This window comes from Emys orbicularis, chromosome 4 (assembly GCF_028017835.1).
Source record: "Emys orbicularis isolate rEmyOrb1 chromosome 4, rEmyOrb1.hap1, whole genome shotgun sequence".
Classification (NCBI taxonomy): Eukaryota; Metazoa; Chordata; order Testudines; family Emydidae; genus Emys; species Emys orbicularis.
In genome coordinates this window covers 127,694,809-127,720,979 of record NC_088686.1, presented here as the reverse complement: position 1 = coordinate 127,720,979, position 26,171 = coordinate 127,694,809, and the positions used below count along the sequence as shown (strand labels likewise).

Genomic DNA, 26,171 nt, shown 5'->3' with positions numbered 1-26,171 from the left:
CACGCACACCTAATGTGGAATGGATGTGAACAACACATCTTGAAGAACAAAAGTTACGAAAGGTAGGTAACGGTATTTTTAGGACACTAAAATCAATCAGGTTCTTAAAAGAAGAACTTTATTATAAAGAAAAAAGTAAAAGAATCACACCTGCAAAATCAGGATGGAAGGTAACTTTACCAGGTAATAAAAAGATTTAAAACACAGAGGACTCCCCTCTGGCCTCAGCTTCACAGTTACAAAAACAGGACTAAAACTACCTTTGTAGCATAGAAAAATTCACAAGCCAAAACAAAAGATAACCTAATGCATTTCCTTGCCTTACTTACAATTTCTGTAATTTTAGATGGATAATTCCAGGTTTGTTTTCAGGAGATGTTGTACCTGCTTGGTCTCTCCATCCATCCGGAGAGGGAACAAACAAAGAGAACCACAAACAAATTCTCTCCCCCCTCTTCCCCATCTCCAGATTTGAAAGTATCTTCTTTCCTCATTGGTCCTTCTGCTCAGGTGCCAACTATGTGATTTGAGCTACTTAACCCCTTACAGGTAAAGCGATTCAGTATAGCTGCCAAGGAGGGATCTTATGCTACCCTTTTCTTTATATTTATGACAGGGCTGGTGCGGGATAGATATGCCCTGTCACAGGTAGCTTCATAGATCATAAAACAATAGGGTTAGAAAGGAGCACAAGGGTCATCTAGTCCAACCCCTTGCCAAGATGCAGGATTTGTTCTGTCTAAACCATCCAAGACAGATGGCTATCCAGACTCCTTTTGGACACCTCCGGTGAAGGAGATTCCACGAGCTTCCAGTAGCTTCAGCCAGGAGCTTACTTCTGGTGTGACCGATGCTTTTGCAGGGAAGTGAAATGATCAGTCTGAGAATGTCTGGATTGTCTGTAGCACTTTGGAGTCCCAGGTCAGCACCAGGATGAGAGGGTAGGCTTTGTACCTCTGCTATGCTGAGATTGATAAGGGACAGATCGGCCAGGCAAGCAGGTTAAAGCAATCCCAGGGCAGCACTAACTTGCACCCCCTGCTGCCTTAGCCCTAATGGACATTGTGGTAGCTGGGAATCATCAGGGTGCAGGACTGTCTCAACCATGCCTTCCCCTGCCTCTGATCTGCCTGAGATGCCTTCTGTGCCAGAGGATCCAAAGCTGTGATGCTGTCTCTGTGTCTCTCATGGGGGCCTGCTGTACCAGAGCAGTTTACTTGGGGGCCTTGCAGCCACTTTGCCCAGTGTACATGCAGTTGTGCACAGAGCGCAGAGGAGACTTTCCAGCACCCCATGGACCTCTTCGGAGGGAAAATGGTACACTTCATTGCTGAGCTCCGTGGCTGAGGCTCTCTTTATTTTGAAATGCAGGGAAATTCAAAGATAAATGTCACAAAGCCAGTTCAGGGCATGAAGGGACCCAACTCCACTGCACATCCCCAGTAAGTACAATGCAAAGCCATGTATCACATCACAGTCTCACAAATGCACACCCACAAACACAGTTTGGTTCCTGGCAAACCAGCCCTTCTCAACCCCAGTCCCAGGGACACACCCAGACCTTTGCTTCTTTGTTTACTGTTTTTCTATCCCATTAGAAATCTAAGCAAGAGATTGAAGAAGAGGGACAAGCACTGTCCCAGAACGAGGGGATTTGTGGCAATGTCAAGCTGTGCTGCCTGCAACCCCTGCTGGAAGTGACAATCCGAGAAGCTGAAGCTCAGCCCTTTGAGGTGCTCATGCAGTTCCTGTACACGGATAAAATAAAATACCCACGCAAAGGTAGGACAGCAGGAGGAGGACTCTGCAAACCAAACCTGGCCCACAGGGGCTTTTTTTAAAAAAATATGAAAATTGAATATTAGCAATTTGTGAGCAAATCTTTATATTTATCACTGATGCAACCGCTGCTGGAATTCTGTGTCCAGTTCTGTTGTCCACAGCTCAAGAAGGATATTGAAAAATCGAAGAGGGTTCAGAGAAGAGCCACAAGAATTATTAAAAAGCAACAGAGAGTCCTGTGGCACCTTTAAGACTAACAGATGTATTGGAGCATAAGCTTTCGTGGGTGAATGCCCACTTCGTCGGATGCATGTTCCGACGAAGTGGGCATTCACCCACGAAAGCTTATGCTCCAATACATCTGTTAGTCTTAAAGGTGCCACAGGACTCTCTCTTGCTTTTTACAGATCCAGACTAACACGGCTACCCCTCTGATACTTAAGAATTATTAAAGGATTTGAAAACATGATTTGTAGTCAGAGTCAAGGAGCTCATTCTATTTATCTTAACAGAGAAGGTTAAGGAGTGCCTTGATTACAGTCTATAAGAATTACATAGGGAAAAAATATTTAATAATGGGCTTTTCAGTCTACCAGAGAAAGGTATAACAGTGCAATGACTGCAAGTTGAGCTAGACAAATTCAGACACATAACAGAGTAATTAACCATTAATCACTGACCATTTTAAAATCAAGATTGGATGTTTTCCTAAAAATCTCCCTTAGGAACTATTCTGGGGAAGCTCTGTGACCTGTGTTAAACAGGAGATCAGACTAGATGATCATAATACTACTCTCCCTTGGTTGTGCTATCCTAATTACTCAAGATGGCATCAGAAATTGGTTTGGGAAAATTTCTGACCTCACTGGACATCTCTGAAGACCCTTATATTAGAAAGCTCTCTAGAGCTGTGGAATGATACTGTTTCCCTTTGTGATGTACAGGTCATGTGCAGGATGTACTACTTATCATGGACGTGTACAAACTAGCCCTGAATTTCAAGCTCTCGCGACTGGAACAGCTCTGCCTCCAGTATATTGAAGCATCTGTAGATCTACAGAATGTGCTCATTGTGTGTGAAAATGCTAACAAGCTTCAACTGGATCAACTAAAGGTAAACACTGAATTTCACTAACAAGGTTACTGATAAAAATTAAAGAATTAAAGCTCAGTATAGTCAATGTAGACATTGACTCATGGACTAAACATATTATCATGTTGTTTTGTGGGTTTTAAGGCTTTGAAGTTGACGTTGAAATTGGAGGTAGCAACTTAAACTTCCACCTGGGGCTCAGCACCAGCATTAAATTAGATTCCCTTCCTCCCTCTTCCTATGCCTTTAAGGCTTGGTTTACATTACAGAGTTTGGTTGACCTAGGGCAACGTACATTGACCTAGCTCTGTAAGCGTCTACACTAAAATGTAGCTCCCACCAATGTAAGTCACCCACTACAGCGACCTAATAACTCCACCTCTGCGAGAGGTGTAGGTAGATGTAGTTAGGGTGACGCAGTGCCCATGTGGACACTGCGTTACTTACATCTTCTGTTGGCTGTCAGTCCTGGGGAGTTCCAGGTGTCAGTGCCCCCCAGTGCCCCACACAGTTAAGTCAGTAGAAGCACTCCTGGTGAGAATGCGCACAGCTGACAGAAGGTGGACATGAACCACCACTTTAATTACTGTGGTGGCTGTACATAGATTTAATTTTGTAGTGTAGACATGCCCTAATGCAGCAGCTGGAACAGTTACTGCCCTAAAGACATCTCTTTACGTGAAATCCCTCTACAGTTCTTAGGTGGCTGTCATGGATTCCCAGTGTCTGATCTGTGTCTTAGCCTTTAACCTGGGAGTACCCCTTTACTGTGCTGGACCCCTTGGATCCCCCAGTGTTTTCCAGGTGCAGGACCATGGCTTCTACAATTTCACCTCTCTTTCTCTGTGGCTCCCTTCAGGGAGTCTAGCTGAGCCAGACTCCTGCAAGAGATATTTCTCCTTTCAGGGTGCAATGCTCTTAAGTAACTGCAGCAACACCAGGCTGCCTTTCCCCAGCAAGGTAACCTTTATTTGTCGCCTGGAGCACAGAAAGTCTTTGGGTTAGTATGAGAGTGGCAGACTTATGATAGAGTCCATATTGGTGGAACCAGGGCTTCATCCTGCTCTGCTTCCTCTGAGCTCTAGCCTCCTGCCAAGGATTCATGTTTGGTCATTGAGGTTCCCATTTTTTTTCTGGACCCTTCATTGCTTTGTGCTAATTCCAGCCAGCTCTTGATGGCGCATTCTTACCACCCCAGACAGCTACGTGACCCAAACCTCTCATGCCTCCTGCTCTGTTCCAGGAGAAGCACGTTAACCCTTCTGCCTCTAGTGCAGTGAGGAGATGCATATAGTTCACAGAAATATTACAGAAAATTCACACATTTGTCACAGGAATTTCTCTCTCTTTACTAAAGTTTGTCTGGTTTCTTAAGCTCATTTCTTTTTCTCTGTTATTAGCTCTTCAAGTATGTGTCAGTATAGTCCCACTGTAGGTGTGCACAGGCCTCATGTACAGAAGATCAGATATTTTGAATAGCTCTCACACAATGGCATAAAGGGCAGAGCAGCCACAACCCAGTTCCCCCTACTGCCTTAGCAAATCTCTGACCTGCAACTCTCTTCAGACACTTTAAGCCAGATCTTTTAAGGTGCTTAGTGAAGAATTCTTATAATCAAATTTGTTCTCTAAAGGGTATTGATTGGTGACACCTCCCCACCCCATGTGCAGCAGGGTAAAGTGCTTCTTGCCAGCTCCCATGCCTTGTGACAGAGTTCAAACCCTGCCGGTCCTGCAATGAACTAGTCCCTATCATGGACAGACAAGCTAATGCCTCTCTTGCTTAGGAGAGAGTCACATCCTGAATAATTCCTTTGTGTGCAAGAACTTCTCCACTAGGACCTGCAAGTCTAGGAATGCATGGCTCAAGCTACATCTACTTGAGCAGTCCATACAGGTCACTTTGGCCCCAGATGTGACAATTATGACCAGAGTGAGGCTGGTTAAATTAGCATCGACCAGTGATCCCTTGAGTACTCTTCGAACTCCAGGATCAAGCAGTGGAAATAAGTCAAAGAGGACACTGGCAGAGTTGACACTGAGGATGTCAACTGCCTCTTAAGAGCTTGGCACTATGCACCTTGGCATTGACAGACTTGGCATTGGTAAATCTGGTGCTGAGAACTTTGGCTTCCTTACTGACTGCCCCAACTCAGCGAGTAAAGCTGGCACTGCATCCACTTATAAACTGGACGCCCACTGATGTAGCCTGTCCGAGCATAAACCTAGCTCCAAGACTGAGAGGAACTACCAGGGGGAAGACATGGGATGTTTCTCCAAGGAAAAAACCCTTAAACAGTTGGGCAAAACAAGGGACCTGCCACGATCCCAGTACCAATGCCTGTGATGAAGCCAAGGAAGTTCATCAGTTGGTCCCATTCAGTCCCTCAGTACTGTCCTTCAGTGAGGAGATATATTCCTCCTCACTATTGCTGATGTATCCCTTCTTGCTGACATGGAACAGAGATCCTTCTTCCCTGCCATTGGAGAATGACCTCAAGGAGGATATTGGGGAGCCCACATTCAGAGCACCGCCTCAACTGACTCTGGAATGGCATGGGCCAACCAGCCCCAACCTGGTCAATACCCATAAACATGGCACCTTGTTTGGCTGTATTGACCTTACTGTGGATCATCCTCCCACATGTGAAGGAGTAGTTTAGCCTCTCCTACATGTAGAAAAAGGAATGGATCATGCTTCTTGATGGCTTCGCTGACTAGCCCATCCACAGTGGAATGAGAGGTGGGCCCACAGGAACAGGAGATGATAGAGAGACAACAGTGAGCCCTGTCATCCCCCAAGGAATCCTCCTCACCACCAGACAAGGCAGAGACACCAGCCCCCACCCTGGCTAGGTTGATTCTAAAGCCTTCCTGGACCTCCTGTCCTGAATTGTGGAGACCCTGGATACTGAGGCTTGGACTACACTATCAATTTATACCTGACGTAGTTATACCAACCTGACCCCCATTGTAAACAGTACTATGTTGATGGGAGGGCTTCTCCCGTCGACATAGCTACCGCCTCTCGGGAGGTGGAGTACCTATGCTGATGGGAGAAGTTCTTCACTAAGTGCTACAGTGGGATGTAAACCTTAACACGCTTAAAACCGCCTTCCCCAAACAAGAACACTTCACCAGAGAAGTAGATTGCATTATGGAACGGGCCACCCAAATACCCCGAGAGAACCTGCTTCAATACAGAAATAAAAACCCCTCTGACTACACACCCCTAGTTGTCACCTACCATCCCACACTGGAACCCATATGAGATAGCATTAAACCCATACTCTATGGGGACCACATCCTGAAAGAAATATTTTCTGAACCCCTCTTCTGGCCTTCAAACAACCCCACACCTTCTCCAAACTCATCATTAGAAGCAAGCTCCCCACAGACCAGGACACATCAACTCAAATCTTTACCAGACCCCTGCCAGAACAACAGATGCAAAACCTGTAGACATATCTCCATGGCTACAATGATTGACACCCTCTCCCCAACACAACTTTCAAGATATGAGAGTCCTGCAACATGTGGCATACCTCATCCGATTCACTAAATGCCCCAATAACAACTATGTGAGTGAAACCAGATAGGCACTATGCTCTCAAATGAGCTAACACAGAAAAATCATAAAAGAGAAAAACACCACGTGGGTGAACACTTTTCAGAAAATGATCACTCTATCTGACTTCTCAGGAAATCTGCACATCTTCAAAAGAGACTCCTGGGAGCTTAAATTTATAATTTTGCTAGACCCTAAAAATCATTGACTAAATAGGACTCTAGATTTATGGCTTATTACAACAATCCCACTAACAACCCCTCCGACAAGTTGCCTTCCCCCCGGCCTTTCCCCCATGACTGAAGGGTTGTTAACAGGCCAATTAACCTTTAATGGTCCCTTGCAATATGGTATCCAGAAATAGACCTGTATGCCACAGACCAGAACAAAAAATGCCGTGTCTTCTACTCCAGAGGGGTTTTGAGTCCAGGCTTTCTGTAGTCTCATAGGCACGGGGGCTCATGTATGCCTTCTGCCAATCCATTTAAGACCAGGGATCCTGAGGAAACTCAGACAAGGTTCAGCTTCAGTTATTATGCTAGACCCAGCTTGGCCCAGACAGTTCTGATACTCTGAGCTGATGAACCTGTCAACACAGCCCCTGATCACACCACTTGTTCTATCTGACATGATTTTGCAAAACAGAAGTGAGATCTTTCGCCTCTTTCATCATTACATCTGACAGTGTGGTTGTTGGCTGATTAACTGCCATTGAAAGGAGCTGTTCAAATGAAGTCCAGAACAGTTTGGTACATAGCACAGGAGTGGGCAAACTTTTTGGTCCGAGGGCTACATCGGGGTGCGAAACTATATGGAGGGCCGGGTAGGGAAGGCTGTGCCCCCCAAACAGCCTGGCCCCCGTCCCCATCCGACCCCTCCCACTTTCCACCCCCTGACTGCCCCCCTCAGAAGCTCCCACCCATCCAACCCCCCACTGCTCCTTGTCTCCTGACCGCCCCCTGCCGGGACCCCCGCCCCCCGGACCCCACCTCCTATCCAACTTCCCCTGCTCCCTGTCCCCTGACTGCCCCGACCCCTATCCACACCCCCGCCCCTGACAGGCCCCCTGGGACCCCACCCCCTATCCAATTCCCCCTGTTCCCCATCCCCTGCCCCCCCTCGAACCTCTGCCCCATCCAGCCATCCCCTGCTCCCTGTCCCCTGACTGCCCCCCAGGACCCGCTGCCCCATATCCAACCCCCCGGCCCTGGCCCCCTTACCATGCCTTCCCGGAGCCAGACACACTGCCATGCTGCCCAGCATGAGCGTTCAGCCCCGCCGGCCAGAGTGCTGCCCGCGCGGCGGCATAGCTGCAGGGGAGGGGGGACAGCGGGGGAGGAGCCGGGGGCTAGCTGCCCGGCCAGGAGCTCAGGGGCCCGGCAGGACGGTCCCGTGGGCCATAGTTTGCCCACCTCTGACATAGCAGAAAAACCTCTACTATACTGAATTATGAGGCAAAATGGAAAAGGTTTTCTATTTGGGCACCAGAACATTTCCCTTGTCAGTTCCTGTTTCTGCTACTCAGGACTGTCTGCTAACTCTAACACATTTGGGACCATCCATCAGATCCATAAGAGTACATTTAGCAGCAATAGCTGCACATCATCCTCAATTCAGGGTTATACTGTATCTTCCCATCCTACAGTTGCTAGATTCCGTAAGGGTCTCATTCATGTTTTTCCCCCCAGACCAAGGGCCTCCTCCTTCCTGGGACCTCAACACAGTGTTAACTGTTTAAAGGGACCTCCTTTTTAGCCACAAGCAACCTGCTCTTTTTATCAACTGTCTATGAAGACTGCTTACATCAACTCATAGGGTAGGGGACATACAAGCTCTTATGGCTGGTCCACCTGACATGATCCTCCATAAAGATAGGCCTCACCCCAAATTCCTGCCTAATATTGTTTCTGATTTTCATTTAAATCAGTTGCTTCCCTGCCCAGTTTTCTCCCTCAAGCGCTATTCTCAAACCAGGGGGGAAGCCAAATGGCACACCGTTTGACATAGTAGGGCTGTAACATACTACCTGGACGGGACAACATCCTTCACGAGATCCCACAGACTGTGTGTTGTCTTTGCAGATAGGGTTAAGGGTCAAGCCATTTCCACCCAAAGGTTGTCCAAGTTGATATCTAACTATATTAGATCCTGTTATGAAGTAACTAGGGTAGATTTCACTGGGATGTTTTGGGGTTCACCCAGGCCAGTCAGGGCTTCGGTCAAATATCTGCCTTTTATGCATCCGAAGAAGTGGGTTGTAGCCCACGAAAGCTTATGCTCTAATAAATTTGTTAGTCTCTAAGGTGCCACAAGTACTCCTGTTACTTTTAACCCTGGGTGTCTTGTGACTGTGCAGCTTTGGTCCAGAGCTCTGACCCCAACAGCCAGCCAGCAGCCCACAAGGTTCACTCTGGCTTTGCCCAACTTGGTTACTTCTTGCAGGCTGAGTTTAGGACCCTTCCAATCCTGAATCCGCCTCAAAGTCATCATCCTTCAGGGTCCATTCCCTCTCATTGGGCCCTCAGAAAAAGTATTAGGTTCCCTGCCTCTCCAGAGACAGTGCAACACTCCAGCCTGTCAGCTTCCTAGAGGCACACACTCACTGCACTTACCCAGGGCTGATGAGTTATAATGAAAGCAAAACGAGTTTAACCAAAGAGCCTGGCTTAAGTGATACCAAGTAAAAGAAATAAAGGTAGAGAAGGTTATAAGCAAATAAAAGTAAAAACATGCATTTAAAAGTCTAAAACTGAATCTACCAAAGTACAGTCTTTATTCAAGATGATCTCTCTCACCCCCAGTCTTCTTTCAAGCTTTTCACAGGCTGGCCTGGCCAGGACCCATCTCACAGCTCAAATTGCTTGGTTTCTTTGGGTCTTTAAAGTGAAGGATCAAGATCTGGGGTGGGCAAACTTTTTGGGCTGAAGGCCACATCTGGGTGGGGAAATTGTATGCAGGGCAGGGGGTGGGAGTGCGGGAGGGGGTGCGGTGTGCAGGAAGGGGCTCAGGGCAAGGGATTGGGGCAGAGGAGGGGTGTGGGGTATATGAGGGGGCTCAGGGCAGGGGGCTGGGGTGCAGGAGGGGTGCGGGGTATGACAGGGGGCTCAGGGCAGGGGGTCGGGGTGCAGGAGGGGTGTGGGGTGCGGCTGGGCACTCAGGGCAGGGGGTTGGGGTGCAGGAAGGGTGCGGGGTGTACGAGGGGGCTCAGGGCAGGGAGTTGGGGTGCAGGAAGGGTGCAAGGTGCAGGCAGGGGGCTCAGCGCAGGGAGTTGGGGGGCAGGGGGCAGGAGGGGTTCAGGCTCCGGCCCAATGCCGCTTACCTAAAGCAGCTCCGGGGTGGCAGTGGCGCGCACCGGGGCCAGGGCAGGCTCCCTGCACGCCTGCTCTGTCCCCGGCCCCATGCTGCTCCAGGAAGTGCTGCGGCCCCTGGGGGGGGGAGGCAGAGGGCTCTGCGTGCGCTGCCCTTGCCGCGCCTCCAGGTACTTCCCCCGAAGCTCCCATTGGTTCCCCATTCCCGGCCAATCAGAGCTGCGTGGAGCGGTGCCTGGAGGCAAGGGCAACGCACGAAGCCCTCTGCCCCCCCGCCCGGGGGCCGCAGGAACGTGGTACCAGCCGCTTCTGGGAGGGCCAGATCCAGCCTGCGGGCCGTAGTTTGCCCACCCCTGATCAAGATAAAGTCTCTCTGTCCCTTATATTCCCAAAATTGTTTTTGTGCTAAAAGTTAGGATGGCCTCCTGGAGATTCAGTCTCCTGTCTCTCTCAGGGATGCAAGAACTATGTTATTCTTCTTCGAGTGCTTGCTCATATCGATTACAATTAGGTGTGCGCGCGCTGTGTGCACGATTGTCAGAAGATTTTTTACCCTAGCAACACTCGGTGGGTCGGCTGAGGCGCCCCCTGGAGTGGCACCCTTATGGCGCCGGATATATGCCCCTGCCAACCCAGCACCCCCTCAGTTCCTTCTTATCGCCCGTGATGGTCGTTGGAACTGTGGAGAACGGCATGACTGACCTCCACATCCCTAGCTTTACTCGTTGTACTGTAGATAGTTCTTTAGTGTAGTTTTAACAGTTTAACAGTTATAGTGTAGTTGTTAGTAAGTTTTTGTACATAGTGTATATACGTGGAGGAAACAGGGTTTATCCCCTTTCCCTCCTCCCCGGTACCAGTGCTCATGCCCAGGTTTCCGGGTTTCAAGCCTTGCTTGGCCTGTCTCAAGCCGATGCCCACAGGAGACCCCCACGACTCCTGCTTGAAGTGCCTGGGGGAAGCTCATCAACCCGATAAGTGCCGCATTTGTAAGGCTTTCAAGCCTCGGACAAAAAAGGAGCGGGACTTTCATTTAAAACAGCTCCTAATGGAAGCGGCACTTAGCCCGGTGCCCTCGGCACCGCGCGCGGACCAGGCACTGTCGGTCCGGCACTGGAACGACCCGGCACCAGCAGTCTCTCGGCACCGGACGTCTCTGGCACCGGTACAGACGCGGCACCGTTCACTATCCCCACGGCCCAAGAAGCAGCACAAACCACCTGCTGCTCCTCTGCAGTTGCAAGCACCGCCTGGGGCCCCAGTGGAGCAGCGCGCCGTGCCGGACCGCACCGCGAAGGCGCCAACTCCGGCACCGTCGATTCAGGCGCCGCAAGCGCCGTTTAGTCCGGTGCATATAGGCTCCCTGGTGCACACCGTGGTTGAGCTGGGCCTGCCATCCACTCCGGAGACCTTCTCCACCGCTCGCAACTTGATCGCACTAACTGAGCCTGGACCGTCTCACCCTCCGGCACCGCCAGTGGGGACGGTTCCATCTATAGGGAAGCCAGCCTTCATGCGGCCTCCATCGCAGAGCGAGACAGCTCGGCACCGATCTCGATCCCAGTCCAGGTCGCAGTCCCGGTCCCACCGATGGTCCCAGTCTCGGCATCGCTCACAGTCCCGGTACCAATCTCCATCTCAGCGCTGGTCGTACTCGCGGCGCCGCTCCGCCTCCCGAAGGTCTCCCTCCCGGTATGATCGGTACCGATCCAGCTCTTGGCACCAGTCCCGGCACCGATCATCTCGCAGCCGATCCCGGCACCGCCCGCACCGTCGGTCTTCGTCGAGATCTAGATCGGCCTCCCGGCACCGTTATGACCGTCGGTCCCAATCCCGATCACGGTACCACTCGGGGCTCTGGCACCGGTCCCCAGCTCCCAGGAGCGGACCGACAGACTATGACAGTTCAACACAGCAGGCGCGTTCGGCACCACCTTGGTCTTCACGTCCAAATTCGACGTCGTCCCAAGCGGCGAGTGGCTACCACGTCCAGGGCCAAGACGCGGATGGCGCTAACCAGGGGCCAGATGAAGGACAGGATCCTGACCAAGGACCCCCACAATGGTCCTTCTGGACTCCTTGGGCATACCACCAAGCCCGAGGTGTCCCCTCAGGCGCTTCTCGCTCAGCTCATTCAGAGCCTAGGGTGCCTGAAGCCACTGTGAGCCGTCCTCCCCCGATAGCCTCGGAGGCGACCACCCTGCCACCTGAACAGGCTCATGCCGCTAGTGGGGTGGACGTAGGGCAACCGGACCCTCCTCAACCAGACCTTCCCCAGGATCCGCTAGTCCAGGGATTGTCCTCATTCTCGCCTGACGAGGCCGTGGCAGGCACGTCCTCCTCTGGCCCACCGCCTATAGATCTTCGTGCACACCAGGACCTGCTGCCCAGGGTGGCACAGAACATGAACCTACAGGTGGTGGAAGTGGTGGAAGTTGAGGATCCTGTGGTGGACATTTTATCGGCCGATGCCCCCACACGGGTTGCCTTACCGTTCATTCGGACCATTCAGGCTAATGCCAATATGATCTGGCAGTCCCCGGCATCTATCCCTCCCACGGCCAGAGGGGTGGAGAGGAAATACATGGTGCCCTCTAAGGATTATGAATATTTGAATGTCCACCCCCAACCTTGCTCCCTCGCTGTACTGTCTGTAAACGAGAGGGAGAGGCATGGCCAACAAGCGCCCGCCCCTAAGTCCAAGGACGCTAGGCACCTGGATTTGTTCGGGCGCAAGTTTTATTCTACAAGTGGTATGTGTCACGGAGTATGGGGGAACTCAGGGCCCTGCACCCCCGGCTTCCTGCGATTCACCATGACTCTCAGCCAGCCAGTAAAGCAGAAGGTTTATTTAGACGACGGGAATACAGTCCGAGACAGGTCTTGCAGGCACAGACAACAGGATACCCCTCAGTTAGGTCCATCTTGGGGTCCTCGGGCACCCCAGCCCCCCTCCAGAGGTCAGAGCCCTCCCTGCCTCCAGCCACCTCACCAGCCAGCTTCCCAGACTCTGCCTTCAGCGACCCCTCCCACAGCCTTTGTTCAGTTTCCCGGGCAAAGGTGTCACCTCGCCCCAACCCCCTCCTGGGTTCTCATGTTACAGGCTCAGGTATTTTCAGTCAGTCTCCCATCCCCCAATGCAGACTATCCCAGCCACACTCCCCTGTCAGCACTCACAGACCACCATAAGAACAGTCCCAGTTCGTCACAGTATGCAGCTCAGGATAGCTAACCAGCGGGCCCTCCTGAGCCGTTACAACTATAACACCTGGAACTCGATGGGGAAGTTCAAGGAGTTGGTTCCCCAGGAGTCCAGGGAGGAGTTTGGGGCCTTGCTAGAAGAGGGCAAAAAAGTGGCGAGGACATCCCTGCAGGCGTCCTTAGACGCGGCGGACTCAGCGGCTAGGACTCTAGCCTCGGGCGTGGCTATGCACCGCATTTCATGGCTGCAAGTGTCCGGTCTTCCACCGGAGCTGCAGCAAACTATACAAGACCTCCCTTTGATGGCCAAGATCTATTTTCAGACAAAACTGATCCCAGACTGCAGAGTCTGAAGGATAACCGGGCCATCACTTGCTCATTGGGCATGCATACCCCGGTGACGCAACGTAGGCCCTTCTGGCCCCAACCGCAGCGCACCTACCCTAAGCCTCGACTGCGACAAGACTTCACTAGAAGGCGTGGTCGTGGTAATAGGAGACAACAATCTGGTCCTCAATCAGGCCAGAATCAGGGCCCCCCAAAACCATCAGCGGGGCCCAAGCAAAACTTTTGAAGGTGAGCTCGAGGACGTTGCACCGGTCTCCTTGCAGGATCCTTTCCCGCCTTTCTCCAACCGCCTCTCCTATTTCCTCCCTGCGTGGTCCCGCATAACATCAGATCGCTAGTTCCTATGCACGGTGGAAACTGGATACCATCTTCAGTTTGTTTCGCCCCCCCCCCCCCCTTCCCACCCTCCCTCCCCGTCCCTCTTCAGGGACCCTTCTCACAAGCAACTCCTCTTACAGGAGGTACAAGCGCTCCTGTCTATTGGAGCGGTGGAAGAGGTACCAAAGGACTTGAGGGGCAGGGGTTTTTACTCCCGTTACTTCCTAATCCCCAAGGCAAAGGGGGGACGTCGGCCCATCCTGGACCTGCGCGGACTCAACAAATTCATAGTAAAGTTGAAGTTCCGCATGGTTTCCCTGGGGACCATTATCCCTTCCCTGGATCCTGGAGACTGGTACGCCGCCCTCGACATGAAGGACGCATACTTCCACATAGCAATTTACCCGCCGCACAGGCGGTTCCTTCGCTTTGTGGTCAACCAGCAGCATTTCCAATTTACCGTCCTTCCCTTCGGCCTGTCCACAGCGCCAAGGGTCTTCACAAAATGTATGGCTGTCGTAGCGGCCTTGCTCCGCAGACATCGGATCCAAGTGTTTCCGTACCTCGATGACTGGCTCATTCGGGGTCGTTCCGAGCTACAGGTGCGGTCTCATGTTCGGTTCGTCATGAGCTTGTTCAGGCAACTGGGCCTGCTGCTTAACACCGAAAAGTCCACTTTGGAGCCAGCCCAAAGAATAGACTTCATTGGGGCAGTCCTGGACTCGAATCTCTCCAAGGCATACCTGCCACAGTCCCGCTTCCAGTCCACGATGACCATTGTTCACGGCCTACAAAGCTTCCCGACCGCGACAGCACGCACATGCCTCAGTCTTCTGGGCCACATGGCCTCGTGCACCTTCATGACCAGACATGCCAGACTACGCCTCCGCCCGCTTCAGACCTGGCTCTCATCAGTGTACCGTCCAGGCCGGGACAGTTTGGACACAGTACTCACGCTGCCTCTCTGGGTTGGTGGCTAAACCCCAGCCTTGTTTGCGGGGAGATGCCATTCTATGCCCCACAGCCCTCTCTAGTCCTCACCACGGACGCGTCATCTGTGGGCTGGGGCGCTCACCTCGCGGACCTTTGCACACAAGGTCTTTGGTCCGCACAAGAAATAACCCTGCACATCAACGTCAGGGAACTGAGAGCAGTACGCCTGGCATGTCAGGTATTCTGAGAACACCTTCAGGGCCGTTGTGTCACAATCTTCACAGACAACACAACGGCCATGTTTTACATCAACAAGCAAGGCGGAGCGCGGCCGTCCCTCCTCTGTCAGGAAGCCATACACCTCTGGGAATTTTGCATAGCCCACTCGATCAACCTGGTAGCGTCATTTCTCCCAGGAGTCCAGAACACCTTAGCAGATCGCCTCAGCAGGTCCTTCCTGGCTCACGAGTGGTCGATACGTCCGGACGTTATCCATTCTGTTTTCCGGAAGTGGGGACAGGGGCGGCGAGTTATATGGGCCCGTGGTGCCTGAGCACCAGGAATATTCAGGGCTGGGGGCTGTGCTCCACCAAAAATATCTGGAGCTGGGTTTCTCCCCTGGCCCTGCCTGGAGTGGGCCCCGGCCCCTGCCGCCACACCCCCCCCCTCCGGAGCGTCCCCCCTTTTCTAACCCTAGGTTTCTAACCCTAACCCTGCCCCGGAGCTTCCCTGCCTGCCTGAAAGAAAACAGCTGGTGCCTCTCCCTTGCTTGTGCTGCCCGCTGCCTGCCGCTGTTTCTGCCTAGGGCTATAGCAGCACAGGGGGAGGGGAAGCGGGACAGGGGAGGAGGGAGGATGCACACTCACACATGTTTTGCAGCCCTCCCTCCCCCCCGCCCCAGTAGCCACCAGCAGGAGAGGCCAAGGGGGACTTCCGGCCCGGAGACGGACATCTGGAGGGGAACCTCACTCACCTGAGCAGCTGCTGGGGCTTCGGTGAGTGTTTGATCCTGTGATCCACACCCCACCCTGCAGCCCCCTCTCCTGCCCAACCCTGGGCAAGGGCCAGGGGCAGCTCCCCCATTCCCCCCCCCCAGTGAGGCTAGGGTGAGGGGCAGCAGCAGGGGAGGCCACACATGATGCCCCCCCCCCCGTACCCACCATAGGGAAGGCGAGTAGGCTTTCTGGACCTGAGAGAGGCCCTAGGAGCACGTGCAGTGACCGTGGTGCAGAGTGAGTGTGCTTGGGGGCGGGGGAGAGGAGGGGTCCCTCCTCCGGAGCTTGCTGCTGCTAGTGGGGTGGGGTGGTGTGGGAGTCCTCTTTGGCCCTAGCCCTGGGGCAGCCTGTCTGCACCCCAAGTTCCTTATACCCAGCCCTGCCCCACCCCAGAGCCTGCTCCCCCAGCACCCCAACCCTGAGCCCCAGCCCTGAGCACCCTCCTGTACTGTCATCCCCAGCCCCACCCCAGAGCCCTCACCTGAGGGGAAAAACACGCAACTTAAATTTGGTGGTCAGTTCGGAGTATCATTGTGTTTAGCACAATACTTGATTATTTTACACCCTTTAAATTATATAACTAGTCGTATACAGGTGTTATGTAGTGGGAATGTTCTTAATGTTTTCTCTGAATACTGTGTGGGTGCCTCAGTTTCCCCTATGCATTTCTTAAGGATCTAGATGGTGGGATAAGGGGTTGTGATTGTTGTAGAGCCCTAGAGGGCCAGTGTGATGCTGTCTGCACAGAGAATGGCCGAAACCCTGTCTCCGGAGTCCGGGCAACTGATGGCCTGGGCCGCTCTCCTGCAAGGTGCCAACTGAAGGTGCTGGAGAACAAAGAGATCAGGTAGCCTCCTAATGCCTGGAAAAGAGACAAAGGCCAGAGGAGGGAGTGTCAGTGCCTGTGCTGACTTCCAGGAAGCGCATGGTGTGGAAGGGGATGCTGGGATGCTCTGGAACTACTCCATACAAAGCCAGTCAGGACTCTGGGGGAGCCTCCTCTCTCTGAGCAGACTGTCTCCAGGACAAGAAGCTTACACCTTCCTGGGTCTGACCTCGGAGCATTCAGCATACCCTTCCACACCATGGGCTTTCCGCAGTGAGTCCGCCCAGGCGGGGTCCTGGGGAAGCCAGAGGTCCCGGCACCCCAACTCTGCAGTCAGACGTGACTCTCAGCCAGCCGGTAAAACAGAAGGTTTATTAGATGACAGGAACACAGTCTAAAAGAGAGCTTGTAGGTACAGAAAACAGGACCCCTCAGTCAGGTCCATCTTGGGGGGTGGGGAGCCCAGACCCAAGTTCTGGGCCTCTCCCCATTTCCCCAGCCAGCTCCAAACTGACACTTCCTCCTCTGGCCTTTGTGTCTCTTCCGGACAAGAAGGCCACCTGATCTCTTTGTCCCCAACACCTTCAGTTGGCACCTTGCAGGGGAAACTGAGGCACCCACACAGTATTCAGAAAAAACATTAAGAACATTCCCACTTCGTCACAACAGGTGCAACAAAATATAATACTGTATATTGAAGCAGGCAAGTGCTGCTTCTGACTTCCACTTTTAATTGACCCTTGTAATCTTGTGGCGCCGACGCGTTTTAGCTTCATTTTATATTGGCTTACAGGGCGGGAACGGGGGGGAGGGGGGGCACCACCATTTTGGGCACCACCAACAATTATACAAACCTGCCGCCTCTGAGTGGGGATTTCCCCACATAGACCTTTTCACCTCTCGCGAGAATCGGAAGTGCCAGGCGTGCTGCTCTCTCCAGGGACGCTCCCCAGGCTCCCTGTGGGATGCCTTCCTGATACCATGGAAAGACCTCCTGCTCTATGCCTTCCCTCCGTTTCCGTTGGTTCACAAGGTCCTTCTGAAGTTACGCAGAGATAAGGCCCGCTTAATCTTGATCGCTCCAGCGTGGCCCAGACAACACTGGTACACGACACTCCTCAATCTGTCGGAGACCAAACCAATTCCTCTACCATTGTGGCCGGACCTGATCACTCAGGAACACGGCAGGTTATGCCATCCGGACCTGCAGTCCCTCCACCTGACAGCTTGGATGCTGCATGGCTGACTCAATCTGAGCTGCGTTGCTCCAGTTCAGTGCAGCAAGTACTCTTGGGTAGTAGAAAGCCCTCCACTAGGTCCACATACCTGGCCAAATGGAAGTGCTTCTCCTGCTGGTGTGCCCTGAGCAATACTGTCCCTCTGGAGGTACCAGTACCTACCATCCTAGAGTATCTCTGGTCCCTAAAACAGCAAGGCCTAGCTGTCTCATCTATCAAAGTACACCTAGCAGCGATTTCAGCCTTCCCCCCAGGCGAAAACTGGCGCTCGGTTTTCTCCAATCCCATGGTCAGCAGGTTCCTCAAGGGTTTGGAACGTCTGTACCCGCAAATTCGTCATCCGGCCCCTACGTGGGACCTCAATCTGTTCCTATCTAGACTCATGGGTGCCCCCTTCGAACCGAGGGCCACCTGCTCTCTTCTGTATCTTTCCTGGAAAACAGCTTTCCTCATCGCTATCACATCGGCGAGACAAGTTTCAGAACTTCGGGCCCTCACATCGGACCCACCGTATACAGTGTTCCATAAGGACAAGGTACAGCTGCGACCAAACCCCGCCTTCCTCCCTAAGGTGGTGTCTGCCTTCCAAGTCAACCAAGACATCTTCCTTCCGGTCTTCTTTCCGAAGCCACACGCTTCGCAACGGGAGCAACAGCTACATTCCCTAGACGTTCGCAGGGCTCTCGCCTTTTACATCGAATGAACAAAGCCTTTTAGAAAGACGTCCCAGCTGTTCATAGCAGTGGCAGACCGGATGAAAGGCCTCCCGGTCTCCTCGCAGCAAATCTCGTCTTGGATTACATCATGCATTCGTGTGTGCTATGACTTAGCTGGTGTCTCAACTACCCGCCTCACTGCCCATTCTACTCGGGCTCAAGCTTTGTCCTCTGCCTTTCTGGCTCATATGCCCATACAGGAGATCTGTAGGGCAGCGACTTGGTCATCCATGTATACTTTCGCTTCCCACTATGCCATAGTGCAGCAGTCCAGGGATGATGTGGCATTTGGTTCAGCGGTCCTTCACTCCGCAACATCTAACTCCGACCCCACCGCCTAGGTAAGGCTTGGGAGTCACCTAATTGGAATCGATATGAGCAAGCACTCGAAGAAGAAAAGACGGTTACTCACCTTTGTAACTGTTGTTCTTCGAGATGTGTTGCTAATATCCATTCCAAACCCGCCCTCCTTCCTCACTGTCGGAGTAGCCAGCAAGAAGGAACTGAAGGGGCGCTGGGTCGGCAGGGGCATATATCCGGCGCCATGAGGGCGCCACTCCATGGGGCGCCTCAGCCGACCCACCGAGTGTTGCTAGGGTAAAAATCTTCCGACGATCGTGCACGCGGCGCGCGCACCTAATTGGAATGGATATGAGCAACACATCTCGAAGAACAACAGTTACAAAGGTGAGTAACCGTCTTATTCTGTCTCCTGAGTTCAGTCTCAGTATAACCCCAAATTGATTTAGCTCGATGGCTTTGTTTAGTGCTAATATGTAAATTAGGGCTAAACAAATTCCTTTGTCTAAGACAAATTGGTTTATCAGCTTTACCTAGGCTAGGCAATCTGGTCTTAAACAGTATCAGAGCGGTAGCCGTGTTAGTCTGATGAAGTGGGCATTCACCCACGAAAGCTTATGCTCCAATACTTCTGTTCGTCTTAAAGGTGCCACAGGACCCTCTGTTGCTTGGTCTTAAACATGCTCTAATAACATAGAGAGCATTTATAATTTCATATATAATGTTACATATGTTTCACAATCATAGGCGCCGACTTCCCCTCTGTCCGGTGGGTGCTCGACCCCCCTGGCCCCGCTTCTTCCTGCCCCTGCACCGCCCTTGCCCCACCCCCATTCCACCCCTTCCCCAAAGTCCCCGCCCCACCCCACCTTTTCCCACCCCAGCCCTGCCCCCTTCCCACCCCCATTCCACCCCTTTCCCCCCAAGTCCCTGCCCCTGCCCTGCCTCTTCTCGGCCTCCTCCCCGGAGCACGCTGCATCCCCACTCCTCCCCCTCCCTCCCGGAAAGTCCTAAGTGCCGCCAAACAGCTGTTAGGCAGCGGGCGGCTGGAAGCACTGGGAGGGAGGGAGAGGAGCGGGGATGTGTCGCACTCGAGGAGGGAGGAGAAGGAGACGAGGAGGGGGGAGCTTGGCTGCCGGTGGGTGCAGAGCACCCGCTAATTTTTCCCCATGGGTGCTCCGCAGAGTCGGTGCCTATGTTCACAATTATCATAGAATCATAGAATATCAGGGTTGGAAGGGACCTCAGGAGGTCATCTAGTCCAACTCCCTGCTCAAAGCAGGACCAATTCCCAACTAAATCATCCCAGCCAGGGCTTTGTCAAGCCGGGCCTTAAAAACCTCCAAGGAAGGAGATTCCACCATCTCCCTAGGTAACGCATTCCAGTGCTTCACCACCCTCCTAGTGAAATAGTGTTTCCTAATATCCAACCTAGACCTCCCCCACTGCAACTTGAGACCATTGCTCCTTGTTCTGTCATCTACCACCATTGAGAACAGCCGAGCTCCATCCTCTTTGGAACCCCCCTTCAGGTAGTTGAAAGCAGCTATCAAATCCCCCCTCATTCTTCTCTTCTGGAGACTAAACAATCCCAGTTCCCTCAGCCTCTCCTCATAAGTCATGTGCTCCAGCCCCCTAATCATTTTTGTTGCCCTCCGCTGGACTCTTTCCAATTTTTCCACATCCTTCTTGTAGTGTGGGGCCCAAAACTGGACACAGTACTCCAGATGAGGCCTCACCAATGTCGAATAAAGGGGAACGATCACGTCCCTCGATCTGCTGGCAATGCCCCTACTTATACAGCCCAAAATGCCATTAGCCGTCTTGGCAACAAGAGCACACTGTTGACTCAAATCCAGCTTCTCGTCCACTGTGACCCCTAGGTCCTTTTCTGCAGAACTGCTACCTAGCCATTCAGTCCCTAGTCTGTAGCAGTGCATAGGATTCTTCCGTCCTAAGTGCAGGACTCTGCACTTGTCCTTGTTGAACCTCATCAGGTTTTTTTTGGCCCAATCCTCTAATTTGTCTAGGTCCCTCTGTATCCGATCCCTACCCTCCAGTGTATCTACCACGCCTCCCAGTTTAGTGTCACCTGCAAACTTGCTGAGAGTGCAGTCCACACCATCCTCCAGATCATTAATAAAGATATTCTTATCGATAAACTAGGCAAATACAATTTAGATGGGGCTACTATAAGGTGGGTGCATAACTGGCTGGATAACCGTACTCAGAGAGTTGTTATTAATGGTTCCCAATCCTGCTGGAAAGGGGTTCCGAGTGGGGTTCCGCAGGGGTCTGTTTTGGGACCGGCTCTGTTCAATATCTTCATTAACGACTTAGATATTGGCATAGAAAGTACGCTTATTAAGTTTGCGGATGATACCAAACTGGGAGGGATTGCAACTGCTTTGGAGGACAGGGTCATAATTCAAAATGATCTGGACAAATTGGAGAAATGGTCTGAGTTAAACAGGATGAAGTTTAACAAAGACAAATGCAAAGTGCTCCACTTAGGAAGAAAAAATCAGTTTCACACATACAGAATGGGAAGAGACTGTCTAGGAAGGAGTACGGCAGAAAGGGATCTAGGGGTTATAGTGGACCACAAGCTAAATATGAGTCAACAGTGTGATGCTGTTGTAAAAAAAGCAAACATGATTCTGGGATGTATTAACAGGTGTGTTGTGAGCAAGACACGAGAAGTCATTCTTCCGCTCTACTCTGCTCTGGTTAGGCCTCAGCTGGAGTATTGTGTCCAGTTCTGGGCACCGCATTTCAAGAAAGATGTGGAAAAATTGGAAAGGGTCCAGAGAAGAGCAACAAGAATGATTAAAGGTCTTGAGAACATGACCTATGAAGGAAGGCTGAAAGAATTGGGTTTGTTTAGTTTGGAAAAGAGAAGACTGAGAGGGGACACGATAGCAGTTTTCAGGTATCTAAAAGGGTGTCATAAGGAGGAGGGAGAAAACTTGTTCACCTTAGCCTCTAAGGATAGAACAAGAAGCAATGGGCTTAAACTGCAGCAAGGGAGGTCTAGGTTGGACATTAGGAAAAAGTTCCTAACTGTCAGGGTGGTTAAACACTGGAATAAATTGCCTAGGGAGGTTGTGGATTCTCCATCTCTGGAGATATTTAAGAGTAGGTTAGATAAATGTCTATCAGGGATGGTCTAGACAGTATTTGGTCCTGCCATGCAGGCAGGGGACTGGACTCGATGACCTCTCGAGGTCCCTTCCAGTCCTAGAATCTATGAATCTATGAATCTATATTAAACAAAACCGGCCCCAGGACCGACCCTTGGGGCACTCTGCTTGAAACCGGCTGCCAACTAGACATGGAGCCATTGATCACTACCCGTTGTGCCCGACGATCTAGCCAGCTTTCTATCCACCTTACAGTCCATTCATCCAGCCCATACTTCTTTAACTTGGCGGCAAGAATACTGTGGGAGACCATATCAAAAGCTTTGCTAAAGTCAAGGAATAACACATCCACTGCTTTCCCCTCATCCACAGAGCCAGTTATCTCCTCATAGAAGGCAATTAGGTTAGTCAGGCACAACTTCCCCTTAGTGAATCCATGCTGACTGTTCCTGATCACTTTCCTCTCCTCTAAGTGTTTCATAATTGATTCCTTGAGGACCTGCTCCATGATTTTTCCAGGGACTGAGGTGAGGCTGACTGGCCTGTAGTTCCCCGGATCCTCCTCCTTCCCTTTTTTAAAGATGGGCACTACATTAGCCTTTTTCCAGTCATCCGGGACCTCCCCCGATCGCCATGAGTTTTCAAAGATAATGGCCAATGGCTCTGCAGTCACATCCACCAACTCCTTTAGCACCCTCGGATGCAGTGCATCTGGCCCCATGGACTTGTGCTCGTCCAGTTTTTCTAAATAGTCCCGAACCACTTCTTTCTCCACAGAGGGCTGGTCACCTTCTCCCCATACTGTGCTGCCCAGTGCAGCAGTCTGGGAGCTGACCTTGTTCGTGAAGACAGAGGCAAAAAAATCATTGAGTACATTAGTTTTTTCCACATCCTCGGTGACTAGGTGGCCTCCCTCATTCAGTAAGGGGCCCACACTTTCCTTGACTTTCTTCTTGTTGCTAACATACCTGAAGAAACCCTTCTTGTTACTCTTAACATCTCTTGCTAGCTGCAACTCCAAGTGTGATTTGGCCTTCCTGATTTATATTATATTTATATTATTGACCAAGGTGTTGTTAGCTTTCAAGGCCTATTTTGTACAAATACTATTGCAGTACTGCGTAGGATGTGAATACAGATGTGCCTTGGGTCACATTCACCCGTGCTCATGAGAGCCCATTCCACCAGAGCTCAGGCAGTTTCTTCAGCTTCTCTACGAAACATCCCTTTTTCAAAATTTGCAGGGCGGCGACATGGGAATCAGTCCACACTTTTACCATCACTCTTCCTTAGTTGAAACTTCAGATCAGACACCCACTTTGGTAGAACTGCCTTGCATTCATTATTTAAACAGGACTCCAAGAACCCACTGTAAAGTCACTGTTTGATAGTCATCAGAAGTGGAATCTGTGTGGACTGTCACTTAAAGAAAAAGGAACAATTATTTACCTTGTAACACACCTTCAAGGTGTGTTATTCACATGGCTTACACGATCCACTTCCTTTCCTGTATCTACTGTTTCCTACTCTTCTGGGATTGTATGTTGGCAAAGGAACTGAGGGATTGTTAGGTCTTCTCTGGCCTTTGTGGGTACATTTACACTGCAATAAAAGACCCCTGAATTAGGCTCAGGGGCTCGGACTGCGGAGCTATAAAATTGCAGCGTAGAAGTTTGGGCCTGGGCTAGAGCCTACGCTCTGAGACTCTGTAAGAGGGGAGGCCTGGGCTCTAGCCTGAGCCTGAATGTCTGCACTGCCACTTTTAGTCCCGCAGCCCAAATCCCATAAGCCTGAGTCAGTTGATCCAGGCTCTGAGACTCAATTCTGTGGGTTTAACATTGCATTGTATGTCCTCAGGTGTGAGGCATGAGAGTATCCAGGGCACAGACGCAGCCCCAATGGATACAGTTGGCCAAAAAGAATCAAATTTCACACATACAGAGTGCATGTGCCCCAGAAGTGAAATCTAGGTAGACAACACATCTTTAAAAACTACATTTACTGTAAGATATGTTTCTTTATACACGAATGAATGTTACAAGATGCTACGCATCTGATCTAAAGGTTTAGAATAAAAATGTGTGATGTCATTTAGCATTATTTGAGAGATTACATGATTGTATAAGTACATTGTGTCATAACACATACACTTACGTGGGTAGAGGCAAGGTTGTGCATTCAAGATTGTCACATTCATCTGACAAAGTGGGTATTCACCCACGAAAGCTTATGCTCCAATACATCTGTTAGTCTATAAAGTGCCACAGGACTCTTTGTCGCTTTTTACAGATCCAGACTAACACGGCTACCCCTCTGATACTTAACCTTAACTTGGGCATTCCATTTTGAATGCTTAATTTTATGCATAAATAATGTTGCATTGACAAAGCTTTTTGTATTTAATATCAGAAAGAATAACAAAGATTATGCTATCACGTGATACTGATTTCTCAGGATTCTGGTGCAAAACCATCTAGTTCTCTTCTCGTGGTTAATACCATCGGAAACCTTCAGTGGGTATTTTGGAATGGATGCTTTGTAATGGTTTTTCTTCTATTCTGTATAACATTATAGAGTTTCCTCAGATAAGACTGTTTTTCACTTTTTAAGGAACACTGCCTGAACTTTGTGGTTAAAGAGTCACATTTTAATCAGGTAATAATGATGAAAGAATTTGAGCATCTTTCCTCATCCCTGATAGTGGAGATAGTACGAAGAAAACAGCAGCCTCCTGTTCGAACACATTCTGATCAGCCTCTGGATATTGGTAATGTATTTTCCTTCCTGAACTAATAATCACACTGTTTGTTTTCTTGAGACTTGGGCCTTTTCTACACTCAGGAATAGCAGATTGCTGGACATTGATTGCTCAGTCAGTCTAGCGGCACCTATGGTGCATACAAGGACATGCCAATATTTGCACCGACTAAGCTTTAGGATTGCTGACACTCTATCAGAAACAGACCTAATCACAGTGATTCCCATTTGTGACCTTTGGGCTCAATTGTTTCTACTCACTGTATCTGGTAATGAGCCCTGAAAAAGCTCCAGCTGGTCTCACCTATTTAGCAATACAACCTGGCTGCCCATTTAAGGTCAGCTCAAGGTAATGAAAGTCCTCCATTGGATTGTCCCTAGATACCTGAGAGATCACCTCCCCTTCCACAGCCACAACCTCCTGCAAAAGGTGTGTTCCATGGGAACAGTGAAACCATCAACCAAGAAATAGTGGGAGGCTCCTGAATACAGAAAACTGAACTGTCACAGGAGCAAGACCTAGGCTGTGGAACTAATTCCCTCAATAGATAAGAATGACCACAGGCCCCACTGAATTAAGAAAGAAATGCAAATTCATCTCTTTGCATTATCCTTCCCTCAGTAAGGTTTAAATTCACCCATGCTCATATGTACGTGGACACTCCAGCTATTTCTCGTAAGGGCTGGAAAGGAAGGAAGGAAGAAGAGAGAGATTGCTATAGTTTCTTCTATTTTTAAATACTTACAATGGAAGGTCCCTAGATAGATTCCTCCTGATCCCTAGTGACATGGTGTTCCACAGCTGGGAGCCCTCTGCTAAAACGTTGTTTGCCCCAGTGCATCCATTATTCCCCTGCACTCCATTAGCTGAAGTATTCCCTGAAGGGCTGTGTAGAGGAACGTGCTCCATGATGTGGACCAGACCATTCAGCTTATTTGAAGAACTATCCCTTGGAGAATGTTTCTCATCTTGAAACCTATGAGTATTAGGGTGGTGGGAGAAAAGCCAGGGCTTAGCACTGTGAAAAGGAGGGTGAGCTAAGTCAGTCTGCAAGTCAGAGGGGAGAGGAGGATGAGTAATCCCTGCTGAAGGTCTGATTAGGCATGGTGGTAGGTTGAACCCCACTTTGGGGCTAAGAAGAGTCATGGGTTTGACCTATGCCTGCTGCAGGCTTCAGGATAGGAGTGTCAGTGCACACTAATCACTGCTACCAGATTGAAGAGAGTGATGGGGCATAATAAGCCTGCTGTTGAGGCCTTTATACCAATGGCATGTGTGTCAGTAGCCCGTATGTAACCGGGTAGCCTGTGTCCAGAATCAGGGCATGGGCAGTAAAGTCCAGTGGTTAGAGCTTTAGGTGGTCAAGCCTGAGGGAGCTGAGTTGGTAGCTGGGGTCTGGAGCCTAGGGTCAATCTGGAGTCAGGCTGGAGTCAATAGCCAGGAGCTGTACCCAAGGGTTAAGCTGGAGTCAATAGCTAGGAACCAGGAATGAGGCAAGGAAGCAGGAATGATTAGGGGTCTGTCTCAGCAGCAGTTCAGGGATCTGGCTTGGTGCACATACAACTTCCTGGTACTCCCTTCAGGCTTAAATAGTAGGCCTGGGACAATCAGAGATATGAGATGGGGCTGCCAGTCATCACTACT

At 50.8% G+C, this 26,171-nt stretch overlaps 1 protein-coding gene across 2 annotated transcripts in view; it reads left to right on the top strand.

Annotated features, from left to right (window-relative positions):
* The window catches only part of LZTR1 (leucine zipper like post translational regulator 1), a 268,122-nt gene that overhangs the window by 196,047 nt on the left and 45,904 nt on the right, over positions 1-26,171 (top strand). The window contains exons 14-16 of one of the 2 annotated variants that reach the window (XM_065403185.1): positions 1,599-1,782; positions 2,727-2,896; positions 24,380-24,536. In XM_065403185.1, coding sequence (XP_065259257.1) covers positions 1,599-1,782; positions 2,727-2,896; positions 24,380-24,536 — 511 coding nt within the window. The remainder of the gene's footprint in view (positions 1-1,598; positions 1,783-2,726; positions 2,897-24,379; positions 24,537-26,171) is intronic. The other variant, XM_065403186.1, reaches the window with a different exon arrangement.